Source organism: Tiliqua scincoides, chromosome 2 (assembly GCF_035046505.1).
Source record: "Tiliqua scincoides isolate rTilSci1 chromosome 2, rTilSci1.hap2, whole genome shotgun sequence".
In the NCBI taxonomy this organism is placed as follows: Eukaryota; Metazoa; Chordata; class Lepidosauria; order Squamata; family Scincidae; genus Tiliqua; species Tiliqua scincoides.
The window spans coordinates 246044907-246067909 of record NC_089822.1 but is presented as its reverse complement, the minus strand read 5'-3'; the positions used below and the strand labels follow the sequence as shown (position 1 = coordinate 246067909).

Below are 23003 nucleotides of genomic sequence, written 5' to 3'. Positions count from 1 at the left end.
CTATTTCCTAAGGGATAAAACTTCCTGTTGCGGGTTATTTTTTATCCTCGGCAAATGGCAACCATGGCAGAAGCAGGTGGGATTTGGATGAGGACTATGGCAGCGGGGTAGGATTCAATCTCCATATGCCACTCCCAAAGGTCCCAATCTGCGAGCATGTGTGTGCGTGGGGGGGAGGGGTGGAGAGCTACTTGCCATTAACCACCCAAAATTGAAGTCCATCAGCAGGGCTAGTGACACATGTGTAGTTTGTTGCGGAGAAAAGGGGGCAATGAGAGAAGCTTCAGTTGAATTTTGTTTTACGGCTGTTAATAAAAAAGACAGGACAGTCCTCCAGACTGTGAGTGAGCTACGCTACAAGGGAAGCACCCTATGCAGGTATCTCCTGAGCATACTTTCTGTGCTTCCAGGCATAGCTCTACACTGGGAGTGTAGGAACCTGAGGGAGATCTTTACTTTTTTCATGTGTCAAGCCAGGAAAGCCTAGGAGGCAAATGAAAATGGAAGAAAGAAAAAGAAAAAGAAAAGAAAAAAAAGAATGAACCACAACTTACCCAGCCAGCTCCTTAAGTTAACAGATCTCACAGTTGCATAGTTGAAATAGGCATTGGCAAAAAGCCAAGTTGTGACTAGAGTGAATGCGACAGCCAGGATCCGCAGCACACCTGTGACATAAGGGAGACAGTGGGGGGGAGGGGTCAGCTTCGAGGCAAGAGTGGGCGAGAGGAAATGATTGCAAACAGCTATGCAGTGGGACAACACCGAGTGCACAACTCTATAAAATGAAGCAAGGACTCAACCCGACTCAACAACTGAACTGATTGTTGGACAGCCCCTAGAATTATCAGCTTAGTAGGGAAAGAAGGAGATGGATTTTATTTTACTGTTAAATTCTCCTCTGCCTGCAAACTACGCATTCAGGGGATACAGATATAGGGAGACCAGTTGGGAAGAAGAACAAGGGACCCTGTTCCTTAGTTTAATAGTTGCCTAAAAGAGGATTTTCCAGTGGTGGCAGTTCTTTCGCCACCCCTACTTCCTCCACGACAAGCTGAATCTGCAGAAGTGTTCTCTTCCATCCAACTGTTCAAGACACAGATGCTTTGCATCTGACCACTCTAGACAAGGTCATCTATTGCCCATAACTACCACCCTGGCTCTGGACTCAAACAGCAACCAAGGTTTGGGCTAAGATGCATTCTGTTAGCACTACATGCCATGCAACTCTATAACTGTCCTTTCAACTTTTATTTTCTTTCTAAAAGCCTTTTTTCTTACAACAAAAATAGCTCAGAAATGCAGCTTTGGCGTAGAAAGGGAAGAGGCAGGACTTAAAAAAAGAAGACAGAAATGCCCCAATATTTCTAGTGTCATAAGAACAGCCCCGCTGGATCAGGCCATAGTTCATCTAGTTCAGCTTCCTGTATCTCACAGCGGCCCACCAAATGCCCCAGGGAGCACACCTGATAACAACAGACCTGCATCCTGGTGCCCTCCCGTGCATCTGGCATTCTAGCATAGCCCATTTCTAAAATCAGGAGGTTGCACATACCCATTATGGCTTGTAACCCGTAATGGATTTTTCCTCCAGAAATTTGTCCAAACCTTTTAAAGGCGTCCAGGCCAGATGCCATCACCACATCCTGTGGCAAGGAGTTCCACAGACCAACCACATGCTGAGTAAAGAAATATTTTATTTTGTCTTTCCTAACTCTCCCAACACTCAATTTTAGTGGATGTCCCCTTGTTCTGGTGTCATGTGTCATTTGTAATTTGGTGTCATGTGTAATTTGGCATCACGTGTAATGTGTAATCAAGTGTCATGTGTAATTTGGTGTTAGTCCAGCAAAACCTTTGCATATGCCTGAAGATTTGCTGTGGTTACTCAGACGTGAGGGAAAGAATCTGAGCGAAGGCTTAGGAGCCCTACCTTTTCTCAGTTCAGTGTTCCTGTTGCACCCATAACAACACACAGTGCAGCACACAACATTTGCCAGCTGATCACTTACTTGAAACCACCAAATTATTTTTGATTATGCTATACAATTGTGCTATACAATGGCATCCACAGTGTAATTGATAAAATGGTGATGAACACATTTGGCATGAGATTTTGAGGATGCCAAAACAAATAAAAAGCCATTATATGGATTACCTTGATGTTACTATTAGCAATCAGAAAGAAAAAAATCTTTTTTTGAAAGGTGTGGGGCATACAGCAACTGTTACCCTGCGCATGCCAGATCTCATCTGATCTTGGAAGCTAAGCAGGATCAGGCCTGGTTAGTACTTGGATGGGAGACCGCCTGGGAATCCTGGGTGCTGTAGCCTTATACCATAGTCTTTTGAGACTGAAGGTTGCCAACCAGGGCAGGCGTAGGCAACCTACGGCCTGCAGGCCGGATCCAGCCAACCACCCAAAACCATCTTGCCCCCCCTTCTAAAAAATATATTATCCATTCAGTCCGCGGTGGCCCCAAAAAAGAATTCAAGTTTGTAATTCTATCTCTGCAAGGCTTAAGCTGACCAAGGGCAGAAGCTTCCTTCTCTGTCTGGGCATGCATGCCACGCCCATTTCTTTTTTCCTTTGGCCTAATTGGGATGGTCACACATGCATATCAAATGCTCATCTATTGACAGACCTGATGTCCAGCCCCTATGTGGGTTGCCAACCCCAAGTGTAGGGTATATACATTAAAAATGATCAAGGGTATTCTCTTTGGCTGTCTTAGCTCTAACAGCAAGGAGAGGAAAGTTCTCCAAAAGCACTGTCTTCATCATGATTCGGCATATCCCTGAGTTGGGCAGTGACATTTTAAACAGGGTCTCGAACTTCATCTAGTTGAAATCAAACCCTACCAAAGTGCACTGGGCAGATTTGAACATTGTATGAGTTGGAGAATGGAAGAGGTCAGAGCTCAAACTGAAATAGTCTGCTTAGTTGCTATGTCAAGACTACCCTTGTGATATGGTTAAAAGTCAAGGCACTTAAGAGCTGGGCTTGTGGATTTCATTGACTCCCATAATTCAAGAACTAAGAGATGTCTCCAATGCTTAGCAATGCATGGAAAAGCTTTTTGCCTTGGTGGTAGGCCGAATCTTTTCATTCTCAAAGGTGAAGCATAACAGGAGTATGGAAAAGGTGAGAGGAAAATTCATTCTGACACCATGAGATATTTTAAACCAGAAATAGCAACCTACTCCAGAAGTAAAATATCTGCTTTAGGGGCAAATCACCTCTTTAGCAATACACATGAGATTACTCCATTTACCTTAAATCTCGTGGCAAGATAAGGCAGCTGTGGCTTCTCCTGTCCATTTCTCTAACAATCCTTTGGTTCTCTTTCCCTACCTACTAGAGGCAGTTCAATTCCAAGCGTGTACAGGTAAAGGGAGCAGTGGAAAAATTGGTGGGAGAAGCTGAAGTTGACTCAGCTCCTAATTCAGCAGATGATCTAACAATAAAGTTCACTCCAGCATAAAACCACCACCTGTCTCTTCCTAAATTTGGTCCGTCAGCTATGCTGCTACGAAGCACAAAATATGTGATCCAAATAAACAACAGAAGTTTGCTTTGTATTTATTTGCATGTAAAGGGGAATTAAATAGTAGGCCCCTATCTGATAATCACAATTCCTAAGCTATTGCCTGTTGAATAGTTAGTTCCCGCACTCTGGGTAGGTCTCAAAAGCTAACCCTGTGCGGTCAGTTGATCCAAATGAATGAGCAAATGAGGAGAAGCTACCAGTTCAAGCAGCAGGGCTTGTTTGGGCACATTGTTCCTTAAAGGCAGTCTGCTTTAAACAAAGATTTATGCCTACTTATTGTAGAAACATAAAAGGACCTCTCCCTATCTAAGCATGAAGCAATTCACTGAGCATGAGGGCATCATTCTTGAATTAACAGGGGCAGTCAAAATGGAGCTTGGGAAACAGTGGGCATTTATATCCATCCCAGAACCAAAATAATGATTTGCCACACAAGGGAACATCATATGAATGGATGAAGGAGATCAGGGCACTGTGATTCCATGGGGTTTCAAAAATGTGCACAACTGGTGCAGGATTCAGCTTCATAAGAAACTTGGTGAAACGCATGAAGTTTCTCAGGGCGGCAAAGTTTTGCTTGGGGTGTTGGCCGTGCCTGTTGAAATCTGGCAAAAAGGTAATGTGTGTATGTGGGCCGAGAAAGATTCTTCTTGCAGAGAGAACTTCCAAAGCTCCTTGAATTCTCCCTGCCAAGAACAGCTTTTTAAAGAAAACAAAGCTGTAGCCAGACAAAGCAGAAAAGAAAAGGGAAAAAAATCACCCTTAAGCTAAAAAAAAAAACAAACCCAAAATGAAAAGGTGAAGTCACTTTTTAAGCTAAGATGGCAGACCTATGCATATTTATTTGGGAAGAGCCCCACTCAACTCAGAGGGACTTACTCCAAATAAAGGAGCATAAAATGGTCCGTTTCGTTATGGTTTATTATTTTGATGTGTTTTTCTTGTCAGCAATTTTGATAAAGCAAGATGTAAATCTCTGAAATAAATTAGCCAGTGAGTCCGCAAAGGGGGACCCACCCTCCCCATTTTGTTTAGAAGCCAGAAACAAAAAATGGTGATGCCACCAGTAGTTCTCACATTAAGCAGGTTAGACCACAGCTGCGATACAAGGACATCTGCAAGAGTAATCTGAAGGCCTTAGGAGTGGACCTCAACAAGTGGGAAACCCTGGCCTCTGAGTGGCCCGCTTGGAGGCAGGCTGTGCAGCATGGCCTTTCCCAGTTCGAAGAGAAATTTGGCCAACAGTCTGAGGCAAAGAAGGAAGGCCCATAGCCAGGGAGACAGACCAGGGACAGACTGCACTTGCTCCCAGTGTAGAAGGGATTGTCACTCCCGAATTGGCCTTTTCAGCCACACTAGACGCTGTTCCAGAACCACCTTTCAGAGCGCGATACCATAGTCTTTCGAGACTGAAGGTTGCCAACAACAATTTTCCCCCCAACAAATATGGGGAGATGTGAAAAAAAAAAAAAAGTTCAGCAAAGATTTTTGGAGGCCTAAGGGAGGACCAGCCAGGCTATGGGGAGAGAGCTGATGCAGTGAGTTTTCATATCCTAGGATCCTTAATCTGCAAGAACCAATTCAGGCTTTATTTTAGCAAGGGCTGAGGCATTCAATGTTTTCTTAAATGAAGTGATGGTTCCTCACAGGAATGATTGCTAATAAGATTAGATTGGCTGATGTCTCTACCGAATCAGTGCTGGCTGGGCCAGTCCGAGCTCCTTAGAGCCAGTTCCTGGGCTATGTGTTATCCCTCCTCGAGGCAGCTAGAAGGCTGCTTCCCCCCTAAATGTGAGAAGCCCCAAAATGAACCATGGCAGGAGAGGAAACAGAGAAGCAGCAGGTGCTTCCTGCATTTGAAAATGCCACTGCCTTTGTGTCTTGCTCCCTGTTGGTTGATTGGCTGCTCCAAAGGTTGGGGTTCTTCTGACACCTGGCAATTAATGCACTCTACCTTGTGGCATCATTGCTCTTCCTAAATTGGAAATGAAGGAGAGTGACTTCAGTTGCCAAACAGCCTACAGCAGTGGAACCCCACTAATGTGTGACTTCTCGGTAATGCATAACCAACTAACACCCACTGCTGGAAAGAGAGACAAGACGGGCTTCTCACCGCAGCAGGTCTCTTATTCTGCTTATTGATCGCATGTTCAAAGACAATTGAAAACAGCTGCTTCAAGGAAGTTATAATCTGCTCATCTCGAAAGGCCAAAGACGAGGACTTAGAAACGCTTTTTGGGGATTTTCACGCATGGGGCTTAAAGTGGCCCCTTAGGTCTATTGTTTTATAAGGTGAACGTAAAACCTTCTGTGTCCCAAATGCTCCTTTGTATTACATCAGCCGAGAAGAAAAGATCAGTTGCTAACATAAACAGCATCGGAAAGACTCAAAGGTGATTTAAGCCTTATGTATGAAACCCTTTTTATAAATAAAACTCACTACGCTTGAACTTCAGAGTTTTTGAGTTCTCATCTTTGAGCAAGTGTAGGGGACAAGCGACTGGAATCAGGATGAAGAAAAAGCAGTTTTTGACTTCTTTAATCAGGGCCTCTTTTCTTACCTGTCAGCCTCATCCTTTTGGTCCAACGTAGGGAAAGAAAGTTCACTGGACAACCGACTGAAAGCAAAAAGGCCAATGTTAAACAAAACATTGGAATGACAGTAAAAAGTTATAGAAAGCATATATTTTTGCCTTTACCATAAATAAATAAATAAATAAATAAATAAATAAATAAATAAATAAAAATGCCGGCATTTGCCATCATCATGAAGGAGACACCTGCTCCTTCATGCCCTCGCTGTGGGCATCAAGCATCTCGCTAGCCTCGTGACAAACAGATTCTTAGATTAGGAGGGCATTATAGCCCTCGGTCTGGTCCATTATAGCAATTCCTATATTCTTATGGATATTGCCTGCAGAAATGATGAGTTATTTTTGCCAATCCCCCATTCTCCCTGACCCCTCCGTCCCATCCCATTCTCTTCTGGAGGTCCTTGGAGTCCTGTGATGTAGAGGAGTACTGTGATGAGGAGGGCCAGGAAAGTTAACTTCTGTGAGCTTCATCCCACTCAATTTATAAGCACATCTATTTCACTTAGCTTTCAAGGAATGAATATATCAGAGATGAACTTATATGAATGAATGAAGTTCTTGCAATAGCTCAAGGCCTATAAAAGGCCTTGTACAAAGCAAGGCCGGCCTTTCCTTTGCTGCCTCTGCTGCATCACAGACGTGAAACTGCAAGCAGTGGCAGGAGCCCTCATCCCACAGCTCAAGAAAGAGGTCAAACAGTTGCCCTCACGCTAAGAGCAGCTGTGTCGGGCTAGTGGGGGCTCCAACAAATCTCCAGAGGGCCAGAGGCTCATTGGGGGTCCCTGAGGGCTGCATTGAGAGTCCTCGAGGACCGCAAGTGGCCCCAGGGCCGGGGTTTGGGCACCCCTGGTCTAACCTGTTTGGCTGTTCTGCCCAATTTTCCATTGCTCTCTGCAACGTTTTATTGCATTTTATTGTATTTGTTTTTCGTACATATGCCACCCTGGGAGCATTGTTCTGAAGGGTGCAGTGCACAGGTACTAAATAAGCAAATAAGGTAGAAGGCGGAATTTAGCCTTTTAAATGTTCTGTTACTGATAATCTCTCTTCGCTGTCACCTGTCAAACAGGTACTACTGCACCCTTAAGCAAAACTCTTATGCAAACAAAGACCTGAAGGGGTATGTTAAAAGCACTTCTTTGTGAGTTGGCTTGCGCTTGTCATGCCAGAACTGGGTTTGGCACCCACACGAGAGGCGGAAACATCTCTACATTGTTTGTTTTACGCCTAACAGTCTGGAAGGCAAAAGTTTATGGCTAAAAGCCAAAATAAATATAATTTTCAATCCTATCCAACTACCTGGCGTTGATGTAGCCATGCCAATGGGGCGTGCGCTGCATCCTGCAGTGGGGGGAGGGGTAGTCATGGAGACTTCCTCATGGAAAGGGAACATTTGTCCCCTTATTTTGGGGCTGCATCAGCACTGGAAAGTTGGTTAGGATTGGGTCATAATGTGTGAGACTAGTCTTTTTTAAAATGTAGCTGCTAGGAGCTTTGAACCTGATGAGAGCGGTGGTGTGGGGCGACAGGATGCTTAATCCTTTCCCCGCTTGCTGTTTTTAGATCAAAATCACCCTCTCCCTACAACTGTTTTCTCAATTGTGGGGCAAAAGAGTCCATAGTTGCCTGTGGGGTGAGAATGCAGAAAACCAGCTCGTAAGGAGGCGTTCAAATTTACACACACACACACACACACACACACACACACACACACACACACACACAGAGGGGGGGTCAGAGAGGGGGGAGAGAGAGAGAGAGAGAGATGTTGGGAGACTAATCACAGGTCTTAAATACTGGCTGACATATTTCAGTGTTGGGAGACTAATCACAGGACTCTTACGTCTCACGTAAATGGGTCCTTGGTTGTCACTAGGTGGAAAATCAGGGACTGAGCTGTACCATTTCAGATTGCTGATGGGGCCTCACGTCACTGAACACAAAATGTCATTTTCTGCTTAAAACAAGTGAAGAATGCAGGTCAAACCACAGATTCTCTTATGGATAAGAGAAATTTATGGAACATAGGTCAAGCAACAGCTATTGAGCTGAACAGAAGCAATTGACCTCTCAGTATCAGATTCTGGGACTGAGGACATTTGAAGAGAGCGGTGTTACCCTACAACGTAGATCACAACTATTATTACAGTTTTTCAAATGGGGGCTCAGACTAAGTGAAAATGACAGTTAGGGACTCAGAGATGGAGGTTGAACACTTCACCAATGCCATTACAGTAATCTATTATCACCATTTTGTAAAAATGAGGCTCAGATTATGTGAAAAGCAAAAAACAAAACAAAACAAAAAACAACCCATGAGTTTGGTGGATTTCTAAACCTGAATATTTCTAAGTCCCAGAATAGTCTACTGGTGTCTGCTGCTAATCCTTTCAGAAATACTTGAAGGTGACAATACAGTTAACTACTTTATTGCCTTGCATTTATTAAACCGATCGTATTTGTCACGACTTGGATGCCACATTGACAATGTCTGACGATGTCCCCTTGGCAACTGCTTGTCCTGTGTTGTGGGATTCTGTTCAGCTTGTACAGCCTGAGGATGTGGACAGACTCCTTTGGAGTGTGAGGCCATCTGCCTGCCTGCTTGACCCTTGCCCAGCTTGGCTGATAAGAGCTGCCCGGGGTGGACTGGCTGAGTGGACAGGGAGGGTGTTCAACTCTTCCTTGACGGAGGGGATGTTGCCATGTGCTTTGAAACGCGCGGTGGTTCGCCCCCTCCTGAAGAAGCCCTCCCTGGATTCCACTGTGTTAGACAACTACTGGCCAGTCTCCAACATCCAGTTTCTGGGCAAGGTAATTGAGCGGGTGGTGGTGTCTCAACTCCAGAGGGTCTTGGATGAAGCGGATTATCTGGATCCTTTTCAATCTGGTTTCAGGCCGGGCTTTGGGACGGAAACTGCCTTGGTCGCCTTGGTGGATGACCTATGCCGGGGACTGGACGGGGGTGTGTGGACCTCTCAGCGGCTTTCGGCTTTCAGCGGCTCTCAGCGGCTTTCGATACCATTGACCATGGTATCCTTCTGGGCCGATTGGCCAAGTTGGGAGTTGGAGGCACTGTTTTGCGTTGGTTCCGCTCCTACTTGGAGGGTCAGTCCCAGATGGTGGTGCTGGGGGATGCCTGTTCGACACCCTGGCCCTTGAGGTGCGGGGTGCCACAGGGCTCAATTCTGTCCCCCATGCTATTTAACATCTACATGAAACCGCTGGGAGAGATCATCCGGGGGTTTGGAGTGGGGTGCCATCAATATGCTGATGACACCCAGCTCTATCTCTCCTTTCCTCCAGACTCCAGGGTGGCGGTTGAGGGCCTGGAGCGCTGTCTGGAGGCAGTGAGGATCTGGATGGGGGCTAACAAGCTGAAATTAAATCCGGATAAGACAGAGGCTCTCCTGGTTCGGAAATCCTCGATGCAGGTGCTGGACTATCGGCTTGCGCTGAATGGGGCTGCACTCCCTCTGAAGGAGCAGGTCCGCAGCTTGGGGGTCCACCTGGACTCGCAGCTGCTCCTGGCTTCCCAGGTGGCAGCTGTGGCTAGGGGGGCCTTCGCTCAGCTTCGGCTGGTGCGCCAGCTGTGGCTGTACTTGGATCATGCAGACCTGGCCACGGTGATCCATGCCACGGTGACATCGAGGTTAGATTATTGTAATGTGCTCTATGTGGGGCTGTCCTTGAAGACGGTTTGGAAACTGCAACTAGTGCAGAATGCGGCGGCCTGTGTAGTTACTGGAGATAGGCGGTTTGACTCTGTCAGTTCGCTTCTCCAGCGGCTGCATTGGTTGCCCATTCATTTCCGGGCCCAATTCAAGGTGCTGGTTTTGACCTTTAAAGCCCTATACTGCTCTGGGCCAGGGTATCTTAGAGATCGCCTACTTTCGTACAATCCGGCTCGTCCTCTTAGGTAATCAGAGAAGGCCTTTTTACAAGTGCTGCCGCCTAGGGAGGTACATGGGGCGGCGGCAAGAAATAGGGCCTTCTCAGTAGTGGCACCAACGCTGTGGAACTCCCTTCCCCTTGACTTAAGAATGGCTCCCTCTCTTGAGACCTTTCGGCGAGGCTTGAAGACGCTTAAACAGAAGACGCTTCTGTTTAAACAAGCCTTCTGAGTTCTCGGCCTTTTTAACATCTTTTCAACATCTTTTAATATTTTTTACAGGCCTGATTCTTTTATGATTTGCTGCTCTATGCTCTTTTTACTTGACTACTTTTTATCTGACTGCTGTTTTTATGATATGTGTTAATATGCTTTTATCTGTTTTAAATTATGATTTTAATCTGTTTTAACCGGTTGTAAGCCGCCTTGAGTCCCTTCGGTGAGAAAGGCGGGATAAAAATAAAGTTACTATTATTATTTTAAACTGAGAGATATCTTCAAAACACAAAGTTCCACTGGATATAAAAAGTTTGTCAATGTTTCTGATGAATGTCAGCAAGATTCCACTATTTATACCGATACAGAGGAGCATTGCAGCTTTGGGTTGGCCAGCTGAAACCTCTCACTGGAACAGGTAACAGACTTTTTATCAGATACTGGACAATTTTTTTCTCTCCTCTTAACAACAAATCAATCAATAAGAACACACCAAGTGAGCAGATTGTCAAAGTGTAGTTATAATCCTAGCTTGCTTGTAGGTCAGCCAAAAAGATCAATTCAGAGAAGATAAAGTTCAGAGTGATCAGAACACAGCCTTTTCATTCCCATTCAGAAACCCACAAATGCGTCTCTCTCACACACACCAAAAACCTTCCCCAATTTGCTTATCAGCTACAAGTCTCTGCCCTCCGCATCAGTCTTGCAACAGCCATCTTTGTTTAGGGGAAGGACTTCATCCAGGAAAAGCCAAATTAGATACCAAGCTTGGGTTTCACTACTTGCCAGTGCTAAAAATAACGACAGCCTAATCCTAACTAACTTTCCAATGAGGTATACGCTACATCCTGCAGTGGGGGAAAGGCAGACAAGGAGGCCTCTTCAAGGTAAGGGAACGTTTGTTCCCTTACCTCGGGGCTGCATCAACACTGCAAAGTTGATTAGGATTGTGCTGTTACCTACAATGACTTTTAAAAGTATAGTAACTTGAAAAATACACATGAGATTGTAACCAAAAGAGCAAATGGAAGTTTTTCCGGAAGCACATTTTAAAGCATTGGGGAACCTCAGAGAGGCTTCCCCGACGTGTCCTGGACTCGCACAAGGCTCCATCGCGCTCCAGGTAAGTGGTGGGGGGCCCAGTTTGCACGGAAGGGGGCTGTGACATCCCATGGGGGGGTGTCATCGCGGACCTTTGCCCCGGGGCCCTGGGCTGGGAAGGCTCGCCACTGCCAATGTGGCCTTGAATTTTTTTTTTTACACATTTAAACTAATGAGATGTGGGTGGGGGGGGGGTGGAGAGACACATTTTATAATATAGGTGGGTAAAAACAGTTGCTCATTTTCACCCATTTACCAAAGCAGACATTGTTTAAATAGCTGCATCTCAGTCACTTCTCAATTGAACAGTTTGTAATTTGGCCAGATTATGGTGCTGAAGATGTGATGTAGATGCTCCGTGTCAAATTTCAGAACGTTTGAACAAAAGGATCTGGATATTGCATATACTAATGTTTTCACGGCCAGCATCGATAGCAAGATTAACACTATGAGGGAATATAGGCCGTGGTGGGAAAGATCCAGTTCTATTTGATTTTTGATCCTATTTTTCCTTTCATGTTTTTCCTGACATTTTACCCACTACTGGGTAGGCATTCTCAAAGGCTGGAATAGAGCACACCAGCTCCCACCTGCAGTGGGGGGATGCAGTCCTGACAAAACTGCCAAGAAACAACCAAGTTCATATATAAGCTCGAAAGGAGAGAAGGACCACTCATATGAACAGATATCTCAATAAGGAGTCTAACCATCATCGGAGACAGGAGTAATCAAAACACTGATTGACCAGGCTAGACAGATTTCTGAGCCAAATGACTTATACGATGAGCTACTCAATTTGGAGCAAGTTTTTTTGTCCATTAGATATTCTATTCAGAAAATTAGGAGGCCCCAACAAATTGATAGACCTCTAGATATGGAACAAGATGCACTAAGAGCCAAGGCCTTTCTCCCTTCCATCAGGAATGCCACTGATCCTATTGGGAGGTTACTGGAGAAAGTTAATATCAAGCCAATTTATAAACCCAATGATGAAATTACAGCAGATTCTATTATCACCTAAGGACACAAGGCATCTTCTATCTATGGCAGGTGTAAATCGCATCCCACGCAGCTATGGACAAGAATCTATTGGCACCACTAAGAGTATGGTGCTCAAATAACAGAACACAAGAGATACTCTCATATACCGCAAACAATGAAGTCAACTATTGTGGGACGTGTAGTGGCAATTGGGCATAAAGTGGACTTTAAGCTGACACAGATGTTAGGTTCTACCGTCCATTATTATACACGTTTAAATAGAGCAGCCATTGAGATTTTCAAACACCAAAACAACAGGAACAGGAAAAAAGAGATGATGCGTGTCAACCAGTCCTTAAGAATGCAATTACAGGAAGATCTAAGGCTCTGAACCAATCAGAGGTCAGCAGTCGACCACTATGTAGCCAATCAGAGAGCAGTTCCTTCTCTCCTTTCCAGCTTATATATATATGGAATTGTTAGCTCAGTTTCTTGGCAGTTTGGTCAGTTTGCCGGTTACTCTAGGACAGTGATTTTTTAACATTTGTTCACCGTCGTACCATGTCGTATCACATGGTCCACCTATTAGAAGTACCATTGGGAGTAACTGGTGATAATATCATCACCAGTTACTTCCAGATTAAGAGGCCAGATGCAACGTGACAAACACTGGTAAGAGGTCAGGGAGGATGGAGGGCTTTCTTGAGCATGCACAAAGTGCACACAAGAGCTCTGCCCACCGAGCTGAGCCTCCTACTGCTGCTTGTTGAGTTGCATTGCTGGTCTCGCTGCCAGGCGGCAGGGGTCTGGGGTTCCCGCACGTACCACCAGACACCACCTCAAGTACGACCAGTGATACGAGTGCCACTGGTTGAGAAACGCTGCTCTAGGACAGCAGTCTTCAAACCCCGGCACAGGGGCCAGATACGGCCTGCAGCAAGCCTCTTTCTGACCCGTGGCCAACCTCTTGTCACCTGAAAGCCTCTGGCCCACTCAGCTGAACATGACCAGAACTGTGCTCTGATTGTGTCTGGAGGGTGTTCTGAGGGCCAGAGAGGTTGAATGAATGAGCCCATTCATTCATTTATTCACTCACCTAAGTTCCATCTCTAATTTATTTATTTAAATTTCATATTTACATTTTTTTTCCGACCCTCCACATGTTTGATGTGGCCCTTCGGCCAAAAAGTTTGGAGACCCCTGCTCTAGGAGGGCTGTTTGCTCTATTTCAGCCTTTGAAATTGCCCATCACAGTAGTGGGAGAAACATCAGGAAAATATGAAAAGAAAAATAGGATCAAGGATTAAAATAAAAGTAGAGCAGGATCTTTCTGACCATGCCATATCATCCCAAACAGTGTTAATATTGGTCTGGATATTGTTCATGAGTATATCAGCAGAATTTTATTTGTCCTCTCCACCTTAACTATACAGGCATTTGTGCACAGGAAAAGTCCTCACTGGTATCCAATTTTGGACCTAGGAAACAGAAATGAGTTCGGTGTGGGAGGTTGACCTAAATCACCTGTGGGATGGTAAGGAAGGAGGCCCTATTAAAGTTTGATAAACCATGAAACAGGGTAGGAGGGGAAAGAGGATCTGCTAAAGCTTGCGAGCCTAATCCTATCCACACTCTCCTGGGAGTAAGCTCTATTGAATGCAATGGGACTTACTTTTGAGTAGACAAGCATAGGATTGTGCGCTGAATCTCCAGTATCTGCTGTTTGGGGGGGGGGGGAGTTTAATATTTTGAACTAAACAACAAATTGCCTTAAAAGGGCAATCTAAAACATCACTATTCCTTTGTAGCATTTAGGGCTATGTTCTAGTCAGCAAATAAATCTTGCCCGCTCCCCCACCGAGCAATCTTTTTGAATGAAATGTTACCCAATCCATTGTCAATGTTCTAAATAATTATCGTATCCAACTGCTTTATGGCTGTTTTCTGCTTTGAGGTGCCACTCAGCGTCATATAGAAATTATTTTCTTGGACGCTGCCAAGAAAAACCTAAAGTTTCTCCCCTTTTAGCAAAGGATGCTGGACAATGGTTAAAGTCCACCCAAAGCACTAGACCAGGGGTGTGAAACATAAGGCCTGGGGGCTGGATGTGGCCCCCAGAAGCTTTTCATCCGGCCCTCAGGCTCTCAGCTGCTGAGGTGTTACCACTGAAATGGCAGCCCACATGAAAATTGGGCTTTCCCAAATCTTGAAATATGATCAAGTTTTGCGTATTTTCTCTTCTATCATATGAAGCTAATGAGTTTCTATATGAGAACAAGGTCTGGCTTCTGGCCATTAGCTGCTTAATGATGTCACTTTCTGCTTAATGACATCACTTCCGGCCCTCAGCAGGAGCCCTGAATGCTAACTCGGGCCCTCTGTATGAAACGAGTTTGACACCCCTGCACTAGACTGTCGGTTTGATTCAGGCAAAGCAAAGTTTTTCTCCAGCTAAATGATAACTTAGAGCAGAGTTTATCAAACTTCCAGTAACAGGGTTAACATTATTTTTCTGCATTGAAACTGGACTTTTGCAACCCACTCTTACACAAACCCACAAAACATTTTCTTTTAGGGTGAGACTGTGAAGTAGATTGCCAGTAGGATGTAAGGAATCCTAGATAATGGGTCAGACCACTTGTGACACTGAAAGTGTTATTACAACTTCATTTTTGTTTTTTGTTTTTTTAAACTAAAATAGCACTGGAGGGCTGATCAGGATTGTGACCATGGTGTACAGGCAGGGGGTAAGCCACCATTTCCTTTAGTACCATGGTCCCAATGAAGACTGCCACCCGAAGCTGACATTAGTCCTAGAATGTTCCAGGGTGGCATTTTCTTCTACAAACACTGAATGGAGAGAAGATGTGGGCATGGCTAGGGTGTGCATTCCTGAGATGTCCCTCATGTGTTTAGTGTTGGAAGAGTGAATGCCTGAACAGGCGTGTATTCTGCCCAAGTTAATGTGCACTGGTTTTGGTTACTGCACAGTGAAGCAGACTGTACACCCCAGACTCAGTTAATGGTTTATTGGTCAGAAATATACTTGACACATGGTCAGAGAAAGTTTGAGCTTGTTTGATTTTGGGCTATATGGTGATGACCTCTCCTAAAATCATGAGGAGCTGGTGTAGTAGAGAGCAACCATTCTCAAGATAGCCATATGGACACCTGGGGAGCCCTGGCAAATTTGAAAGGGGGGGGGAGGCTGAAAACTGTGAGAAGGGGATTTTATGTTTATCTGTTTGTGGTGTATCCTTGTTTGACAGGGGACCCTGGAACCTGAGTTCCTAAGGGGCTGTAATAAAAAAAAAAAAAGGTTGAGAATGGCTGGTGTAGAGGATGAGCATGTGTTTATGAACTGCAAATCCCCAGTTGATATCCCAGAAATATATCCCGCATAGGTGAGAGCTCTAACTGCATGTTCAGAAACATTTGCATAGGGAAGGTCTCCAGCTGCATGCCTGGAGCCTTCACTGTCTAAAAGGCTCCTTCAGAAATTCTTATAGGATGGGTCCAAGAACAGGGACTTCAAAGCAGCAGCCTGGTAAATGCATTCAGAAAATGTCCAAATGATGCTAGGGTGATCAGCCCAGGATCATCAAATAAGCTCCATAACTGGGTGAGAATTTGAATCCAGATCTCCCTGGCCCCAGGGTCAAACCATGCATGATGTTGGAAGCAATGTTATAACTCTGGTGTGTGTTTTTTTAAATGCTAAAATACCAGCATGTAAAAACTATTACCTACCTCTTCTTCCAACCATGATGCTAGGATTCACTTCCTGCTTGCTTACCTTTCCTTGTAGCTAGGAGAGCAAAGCAGGAAGAGCATGTTGGGGGCAGCAGCAGAGTGAGCAACCAGTCCTGGGGGCAGCAGCTGGAGGAGGCAGAAGGCAGTGGTGCAGTCCCGACCCCCCCCCCCCGAAGCCCACCACTCAAAGTGGGCACAGCAACTCATAGAATCATAGAGTTGGAAGGGACGTAATAAGTCATCTAGTTCAACCCCCTGCCTTAGGCAGGAAATCCTCTTAGAGCATCTCCAACAGGTGCTTGTCAAGCCTCTACTTGAATATCTCTAGTGAGGGAGAGTCCACCACCTCTCTCGGCAATCTGTTCCACCGCCGAACTGCCCTGACCATCAGGAATTTTTTCCTGATGTCTAATCAAAATCTCCTCTCTTGCAGTTTGTACCCATTTGGTCTACTTCTACTTTCAGAGACAGCTGAGAAAAAATTATTCCCTTCTTCCATATGGCAGCCCTTTAGGTATTTGAAGACAGCTGCCATATCCCCTCTCAGCCTTCTCTTCTCCAGGCTGAACATGGCAAGTTCCCTCAACCTTTCCTCATAGGGCCTGTCCTCCAGCCCCCTCATCATCCTCATCGCTCTCCTCTGAACCTGTTCCAGTTTGGCTGCATCTTTCTTAAAGTGGGGTGCCCAGAATTGGACACAATACTCCAGTGCAGTATTAAAACGGAACCACAACTTCTCGTGACTTGGAAGCCACGGTTCTGTTAATGCAGGCTAAAATTGCATTCGCCTTCTTAGCAGCCGCATCGCACTGTTTGTTGCGAGGTTGATAAGGCAACTCAAGAATAACTCGGTACTCAAGAGTGAAGGTTTGCAGGCATTTTTATTTCATTGCAAGCAATGGGCATCTCACGGGACTAGCGTCCAAAGCGTGAGAGCAATTCCCAATATGGATTCCAACTTTTTATACAATTTTGGCCCTTTCTCCCAAAATCTAGACTTCCCATTTGCTGAAATTTGACATCAGAAATGGGGCTAACTCCTAATAGGATACAGATAAGGTACCATTTACATAAAAGATGGGAAATAGGTGGGCAAAAGAATTGACTGGCTCTGATTTACATACAGGTGGGGTTTCACCTTAAAACCTAGAAAAGTACACAATTTCCAAAAACCAACAGAGAGCAGTATAACACAAAATATTTAAGCTTAGGTAGAGAGCAAGATACATTCTTGGCATGCATCCCCTTCAGACTCATCCTAATTAGGGTGGCCTGATACAGTCGCCTAGTGTTATCTTTACACCTGTTGCTTAACGTAAACACCGTGGGGCCCAGTTTGCAAAGCCAAGGTTTTCTGTAACACAGCAAAGCAGCTTTTGGTTCCTTTTATTAAAGCGGTTTTTAAAAGCTTTACTAAAAACAAGCATTTTGGTTTCTATGGCTTAATTTGATATAACTATGGTGACCCTTTTACCTTGGGTACAGTTTGGCATCAAGGGCTCACTTGGATTCCATATTACATATGTATGCTTTTGCTCTAAAAGCATGAAAGTACAGAATATAAAGGCTACAAGTGAATACAGGCAGGCACAGTGAATGTCCTTGCCAAGACGCGTGTATCTCTGCCAAGATGAGGCCCATCTCTCCAGTAGCTGCCCGAAACTGATACCTGCTATCTCTTGAGCCACATCCTTTGAAGCTCAAGCAGCTTTAGTCAGACTAGTAAAAAGGATTCTTTATTAAAGCCAAGCAGCTTTTACATTTGTGTGTTGCTATGCTTTAGCAGTGCAGGCTTTCAGATATGGGCTACAGTTTGGGGACAAGGGCTACCGTGTGTTATGTTGACTCATGTTCATCCTGTGATCCACTGCAACTCAGGGTCCCACTCACATGTAGTGCTGCCAAGTCAGGTATCTCCCATTTTATACCTGCATCTTTGGTTGTTTTTGCCCAAGTGCAGAACTTTGCATTTATCCCTGCATTTATCTCATGAGTGATAAAGACGGGGCCTGGATCCAGCCTTGTTTGTAACATTACTCCTTTTCCCCATTCATTTTCCCTCCCTCCCCCTGCATTTGTTTCTCTTGGCATACCCCTCCGCACATTTTTTTGTCATATTTGTCTAATATCACCATATTTTCCAAAGTGCTGCTCCAGTGCCAAAATCAATTCAAATATGGTCTAAAGTCAGTGAGGCCTAGCAGATTGTGAGATCCAGTATCAAGAGTACCTAAAATCTTCCAACAGGGTTTAAAATACAACATGCAAAACTCTAGCCTATCATTTCAAGCAATCAGTCCCTGAGAACCTCTCCGTTCTCTTGATACGGGGGGGGAGGAGAGAGGAGGGGAACAGAAAGGACAAAATGAAATTTGGAAGTGCAAAGGAATATGGAGGGTAGACCAAGTGCGATGACTAGCAGTTAGGCCTGCCACCCACCTCTCTGCTCCTGTACCACCTTTTCAAGGGGGACAAACTGAGAATGACTGGGAAAAGCAGAGCACTGTCACTACCCAAACTGGGGAGACAGACAGAAAAAGGGTACTTGTGAAAAACCTCCCTCCCTCCCAGGGCTGAGAACCCCAAAATTTTCAAGTTTAAGTAAAATGGCAATTGTGCAGGAACCTTCTCCGGATTAAGATATATGATTAACAGGGTTGGGACACATGACTTGGACTTGAGTCACGAAAATGCGTGTTTTTTGCTGACTCGTTGACTCACAAGTCGCCCACATGGAAGACTCGGAAAAGCACTTGCACCAGGGGCCCCTGACTCAGCACTCGGTCCCCACGCATGCAGACTCAAGTCTGCCTGCATCTGGGGGTGTTACTTACTGTTTTCGCGGTGTGAAAAGCCTCCTGGGGCCATCATTCAAACCGGGCAAGCAGCAGGGAAGTTCCAGCAGGGAGCAGAGAAAGGTTAATGCTTCCTTTTGCAGCTGAGTGGGAGGGCAGGAGGCAGGAGTGGGCTTTTTGCCTGTCTCTGATAGGAAGGAAGGAGCTAATGATCATTGGACAAAGGATGGGAGGTTTGGTATTTTCTTTGGCTGAGGGAGGGCAGAAGAAGTAGCTCAGGGGGTTCTTGTCTTGTGATTGGTTGCAGAAGTCCAGGGAGGAGGAGGAGGCAGGGAAGGGGGGGAGGCAGTTCATAGCGATCATGCTTTCCACTGCATGGCTGGTGGGGAGGAGGAAGCCCCACTGAATGACCGGTCACAGTGGGACTGCTTCTACGTAGAGCTTGGGTTGTCCTGGTAAGCCTCCCAGCTGCTGCTTGTGACCCTCCTCCGTCTTGCCACTTCTGTCCCTGCTCTCTCGCAGTCTGCCCCACTCCTGTCCTGTTTACAGATGGGATGGGGCAGCAGGGGAGTATTAAAATGGAACTCCAATGCACACTCGCCCCTGGCAGCAGTCCTGTTCTTTTCCACAGCTGGGTTTTTAATGGGGGTGAGGTGACTCAAGTCCTATCAAGTTGCAAAAAGGCAACTCAGCAACTTGCCCCCTTTATGGCTCTTTTCTGAATCAAGTTGCAGGAGGGGGTTGACTCTAGACTCGACTTGAATCAAACTGTGCTGGACCTTCCCATCCCTGGTGATTAAGGCCCAAATCCTATCCAACTTTCCAGCTCCAATGCAGCCAGAGTGCAGCCTCGAGGAAAGGGAACACAAGTTCCCTTATGCATTGCCCCCCCCCCCCACAGAATGCACCCTGTGCCCTGTTGGCACGGCTGCATCAGCACTCAAAAAGTTTATTAGAACTGGGCTGAAAATCATTTTACTGGAAGTGCCAGGGATTGAATTGAACCTGGGATCTTACACCTCAGATGGATGATAACAATGTTTAAATAGCAACACAGCGTTGTGATTTGTCCCACAGGATGTCCAGCTGCGTTATGACCTCATAGACACCTCAAGCAAACAGTGAACTGATGAACTGGAGACAAGGTTAAATGAAGGCTTTCTGTTCCAACTCAGAAGCCTCCACTTTTCTAAACAAAGATGCTGGTATGTAAGGAGTTAATAATATCTAGCTTTAGTGTGTTTAAGGCACTCCATCATTCTTATAACAGCCCTTTAAACAATTACGATTGTACTTTTAGCTGGGAACACACATAGCAGCTTACGTCAAACCACGTAGTGAGTTCATGGCCAAGGGGAGAGTCAAACCAGAGTCTTCCTCTTAGCTTACAACTCAGTTTCACAGCCACTCCATTGGACTAGTTCTCTGGAGCAGGTGTAGATGGAGGAAAGAGCCAGGAATGAGTAATGGCCCTCCATCACCATCTTTGTCACACAGTCCAACTCTAGTGGCACAGTCGGCCTGCATCTTATGCCAGCGTTACGTTCTGAGTTTGGGGTGTGAAGCCAAAGTTGCATACAGGAGAAACTGCTTTAAATCCAACAAATACTCACTGTTTCTTTAAAAACTAAAATCACTGTATGAGATACATGGGAACTGAGCTGATTAAGGGAACAGCAGCTTCATTCTCTCATTTCAGGCTCACTCCAGGGCATAAACAGAGTAAGATGGGGTTGAACCTGCAGCAGTGTTTAAACTGCTGTTCTTTTATGTTTTTTTGGGTGTGTGTGTGCATATACTGGAGTGTATACTGGAATTTGTGCAAGTTTGTCATGCTTAAGTTGTGGGTCAACTGTCCTTGGACATCCTGAGCACTTCAAATCACATGTAGCAAACAGGCCCCGTTAGATTTGGCCATGAATCGTATTGGGCGCTGTTTCTAAGCATTCCAATTGTAAGGTGGATGCATCTGTTTATTTTTATTTAAAACATTTATACTCTGTCTTTCTGCCAAATATAGGTCTCCAAGGTGGCGTACGACAAATAAAAACTATCCATACCGAGGAAAACAAGCACAGAGGGTCCTTTTGTGGTCAAGGATGGGTTAACGGAGAGTCTTTGTGGCTCTCTCACTTGGAACTCATAAACAACATTGAACTGGACCCAGCTAATCAAGTTCTTCACACCTTAATTTGCAATTATCTGTAATTTGCAAAATGATGTGCTTCTTTTCAGGGTGGTTCCTTCGACATCTTCATCAATTTCCCCGCGCATACTGTTCTCATAATTCCTTCCCTGATGCCACAACCTTCCTCTGGCCAACACTGACAGAGTTTTCCTCTTTGTACTTCTCTTTGTATATACTTATGCAGCAAATCACCACATTCCTGGGTGCTCTGGGACAAGGCCCATGATACCTTATCTATCTCCTGATAGTGCATTGGATGCTATCACCATCACATGTACAGAAGGTTCAGAGGTTGGCCTGGCCGGGAGGACCCTCTGGTGGGCATGGCCAGTACCCAACCTAGCCAACTCCTGCTCTATGGTCACTAATGCAGATAAAAACCTATTGTGTAAAAATCTATACTGTAAGACCCAAGTGCATATCTACCTATCATAAGTAAATTCTACACCATATGTCCTTCTGCTTTCCCAGCCCATTCTTTGGTCTAGACCAGTGTTTTTCAAACTGTGGGTCAGGATCCACTAGCTGGGTTGCAAGTCAATTTCAGGTGGTTTGCGTAGCACCTAGCTCAGGGGCTATTGAAAATACAGAGCTGAAAATACAGGGTACAGAGCTTCTGGGCAGTGTGGGCTCCTACTGGGAGAAAGGCATGGTGGTTTGTCAAGTCTGTCATACTTAAGTTGTGGGTCAACTGTCCTTGGACGTCCTGAGCTCTTCAACTCACATGTAGCAAACAGGCCCCATTAGATTTGGCCATGAATCGTATTGGGAGCTGCGTATTGGGGGTTAAGAACATAAGAACAGCCCCACTGGATCAGGCCATAGGCCCATCTAGTCCAGCTTCCTGTATCTCACAGCAGCCCACCAAATGCCCCAGGGAGCACACCAGATAACAAGCGATCTCGTCCTGGTGCCCTGGTGCCCTCCTGGGTTGGACTAGATGACCTATTAGGTACCTTCCAACTCTATGATTCTATGATTCTAAGACAGGATGCTGGAAAGGGAGGGTGGTTGTGTGGTTGAAGAAGGATTCAAGTCCAGAACACATTCTGCTTTGACTTCCAAACTGGAATGTTTGAACTTTAAGCTATGCAAAATAACAGTACGAGTGTGATGTGTAATGGGACCCGCAGCTTAGGTTTGAAGCCTAAATTGATTATGTCACTTCTGGCCATGACATCACTTTCAGGTTAATGACATCACTTCCAGGGGGTGGGTGGGTGGTGGCCTGACAGATTGTCATTCTAAAAAGAGGGTCCTGTTACTAAAACATTGAGAACTACTGGGCTAGACTACACACTGTAATTATGTTTTTAAATTAAAGAGCCCCGTAAAAAGTCAGGATTAGGATTGTGGCATGTGTGAAGAGGCTATTTACGTTTTTCTTTCCACAATATAGTCCCGAATAACACTATGCCTCCAAAGCTGTTCTTGTCCCCAGTATGGAAGCTTCCATTGGCACCAATGAAAGTTTCCCTCCTTGAGCTAAGAACAGCTTTGGGATGGAGAAGTGGGATTTTCATCAGGGCTTTGGTGCAAGAGGATAGTGTTAAATATCTCCTCCCCATGCACCACTTCACAGTCCTGATCCCCCCCACCATAGTTGCTATTTAACTAAGTGCCCAATCCTATCCAACTTTCCAGTGCTGATGCAGCCATGCCAATAGGCTGTACGCTGCATCCTTCTATGGGAGAGCAATCATGGAGGCCTCCTCAAGGTAAGAGAACTGCATTGGGGCTGCATTGCGGCTACATCAGCGCTGGAAAGTTAGATAGGATTGAGCCCTTTAAAAAAAAAAAAAGTAGAACCAAACTACTGATTTAGGGCAGAATCCTAGCCAGGTCTACTCAGAGGTAAGTCCTATTTTGTTCAGTGGGGCTTACTCTCAGGAAAGTGTGGTTAGGATTGCAGCCTTAATGTTATATGCAACCTTG

The 23003-nt window shown here is 45.3% G+C and overlaps 1 protein-coding gene across 1 annotated transcript in view; it reads right to left on the bottom strand.

Moving 5' to 3' along the window:
* FAM3D (FAM3 metabolism regulating signaling molecule D) overlaps nucleotides 1-18880 on the bottom strand; it is a 29199-nt gene extending 10319 nt beyond the window's left edge. The window contains exons 1-3 of the mRNA XM_066612991.1: nucleotides 18807-18880; nucleotides 6110-6166; nucleotides 551-775 (exon numbers count right to left, since the gene is read on the bottom strand). Coding sequence (XP_066469088.1) covers nucleotides 551-775; nucleotides 6110-6166; nucleotides 18807-18880 — 356 coding nt within the window. The remainder of the gene's footprint in view (nucleotides 1-550; nucleotides 776-6109; nucleotides 6167-18806) is intronic.
* Between the last annotated feature and the right edge of the window lie 4123 nt (nucleotides 18881-23003).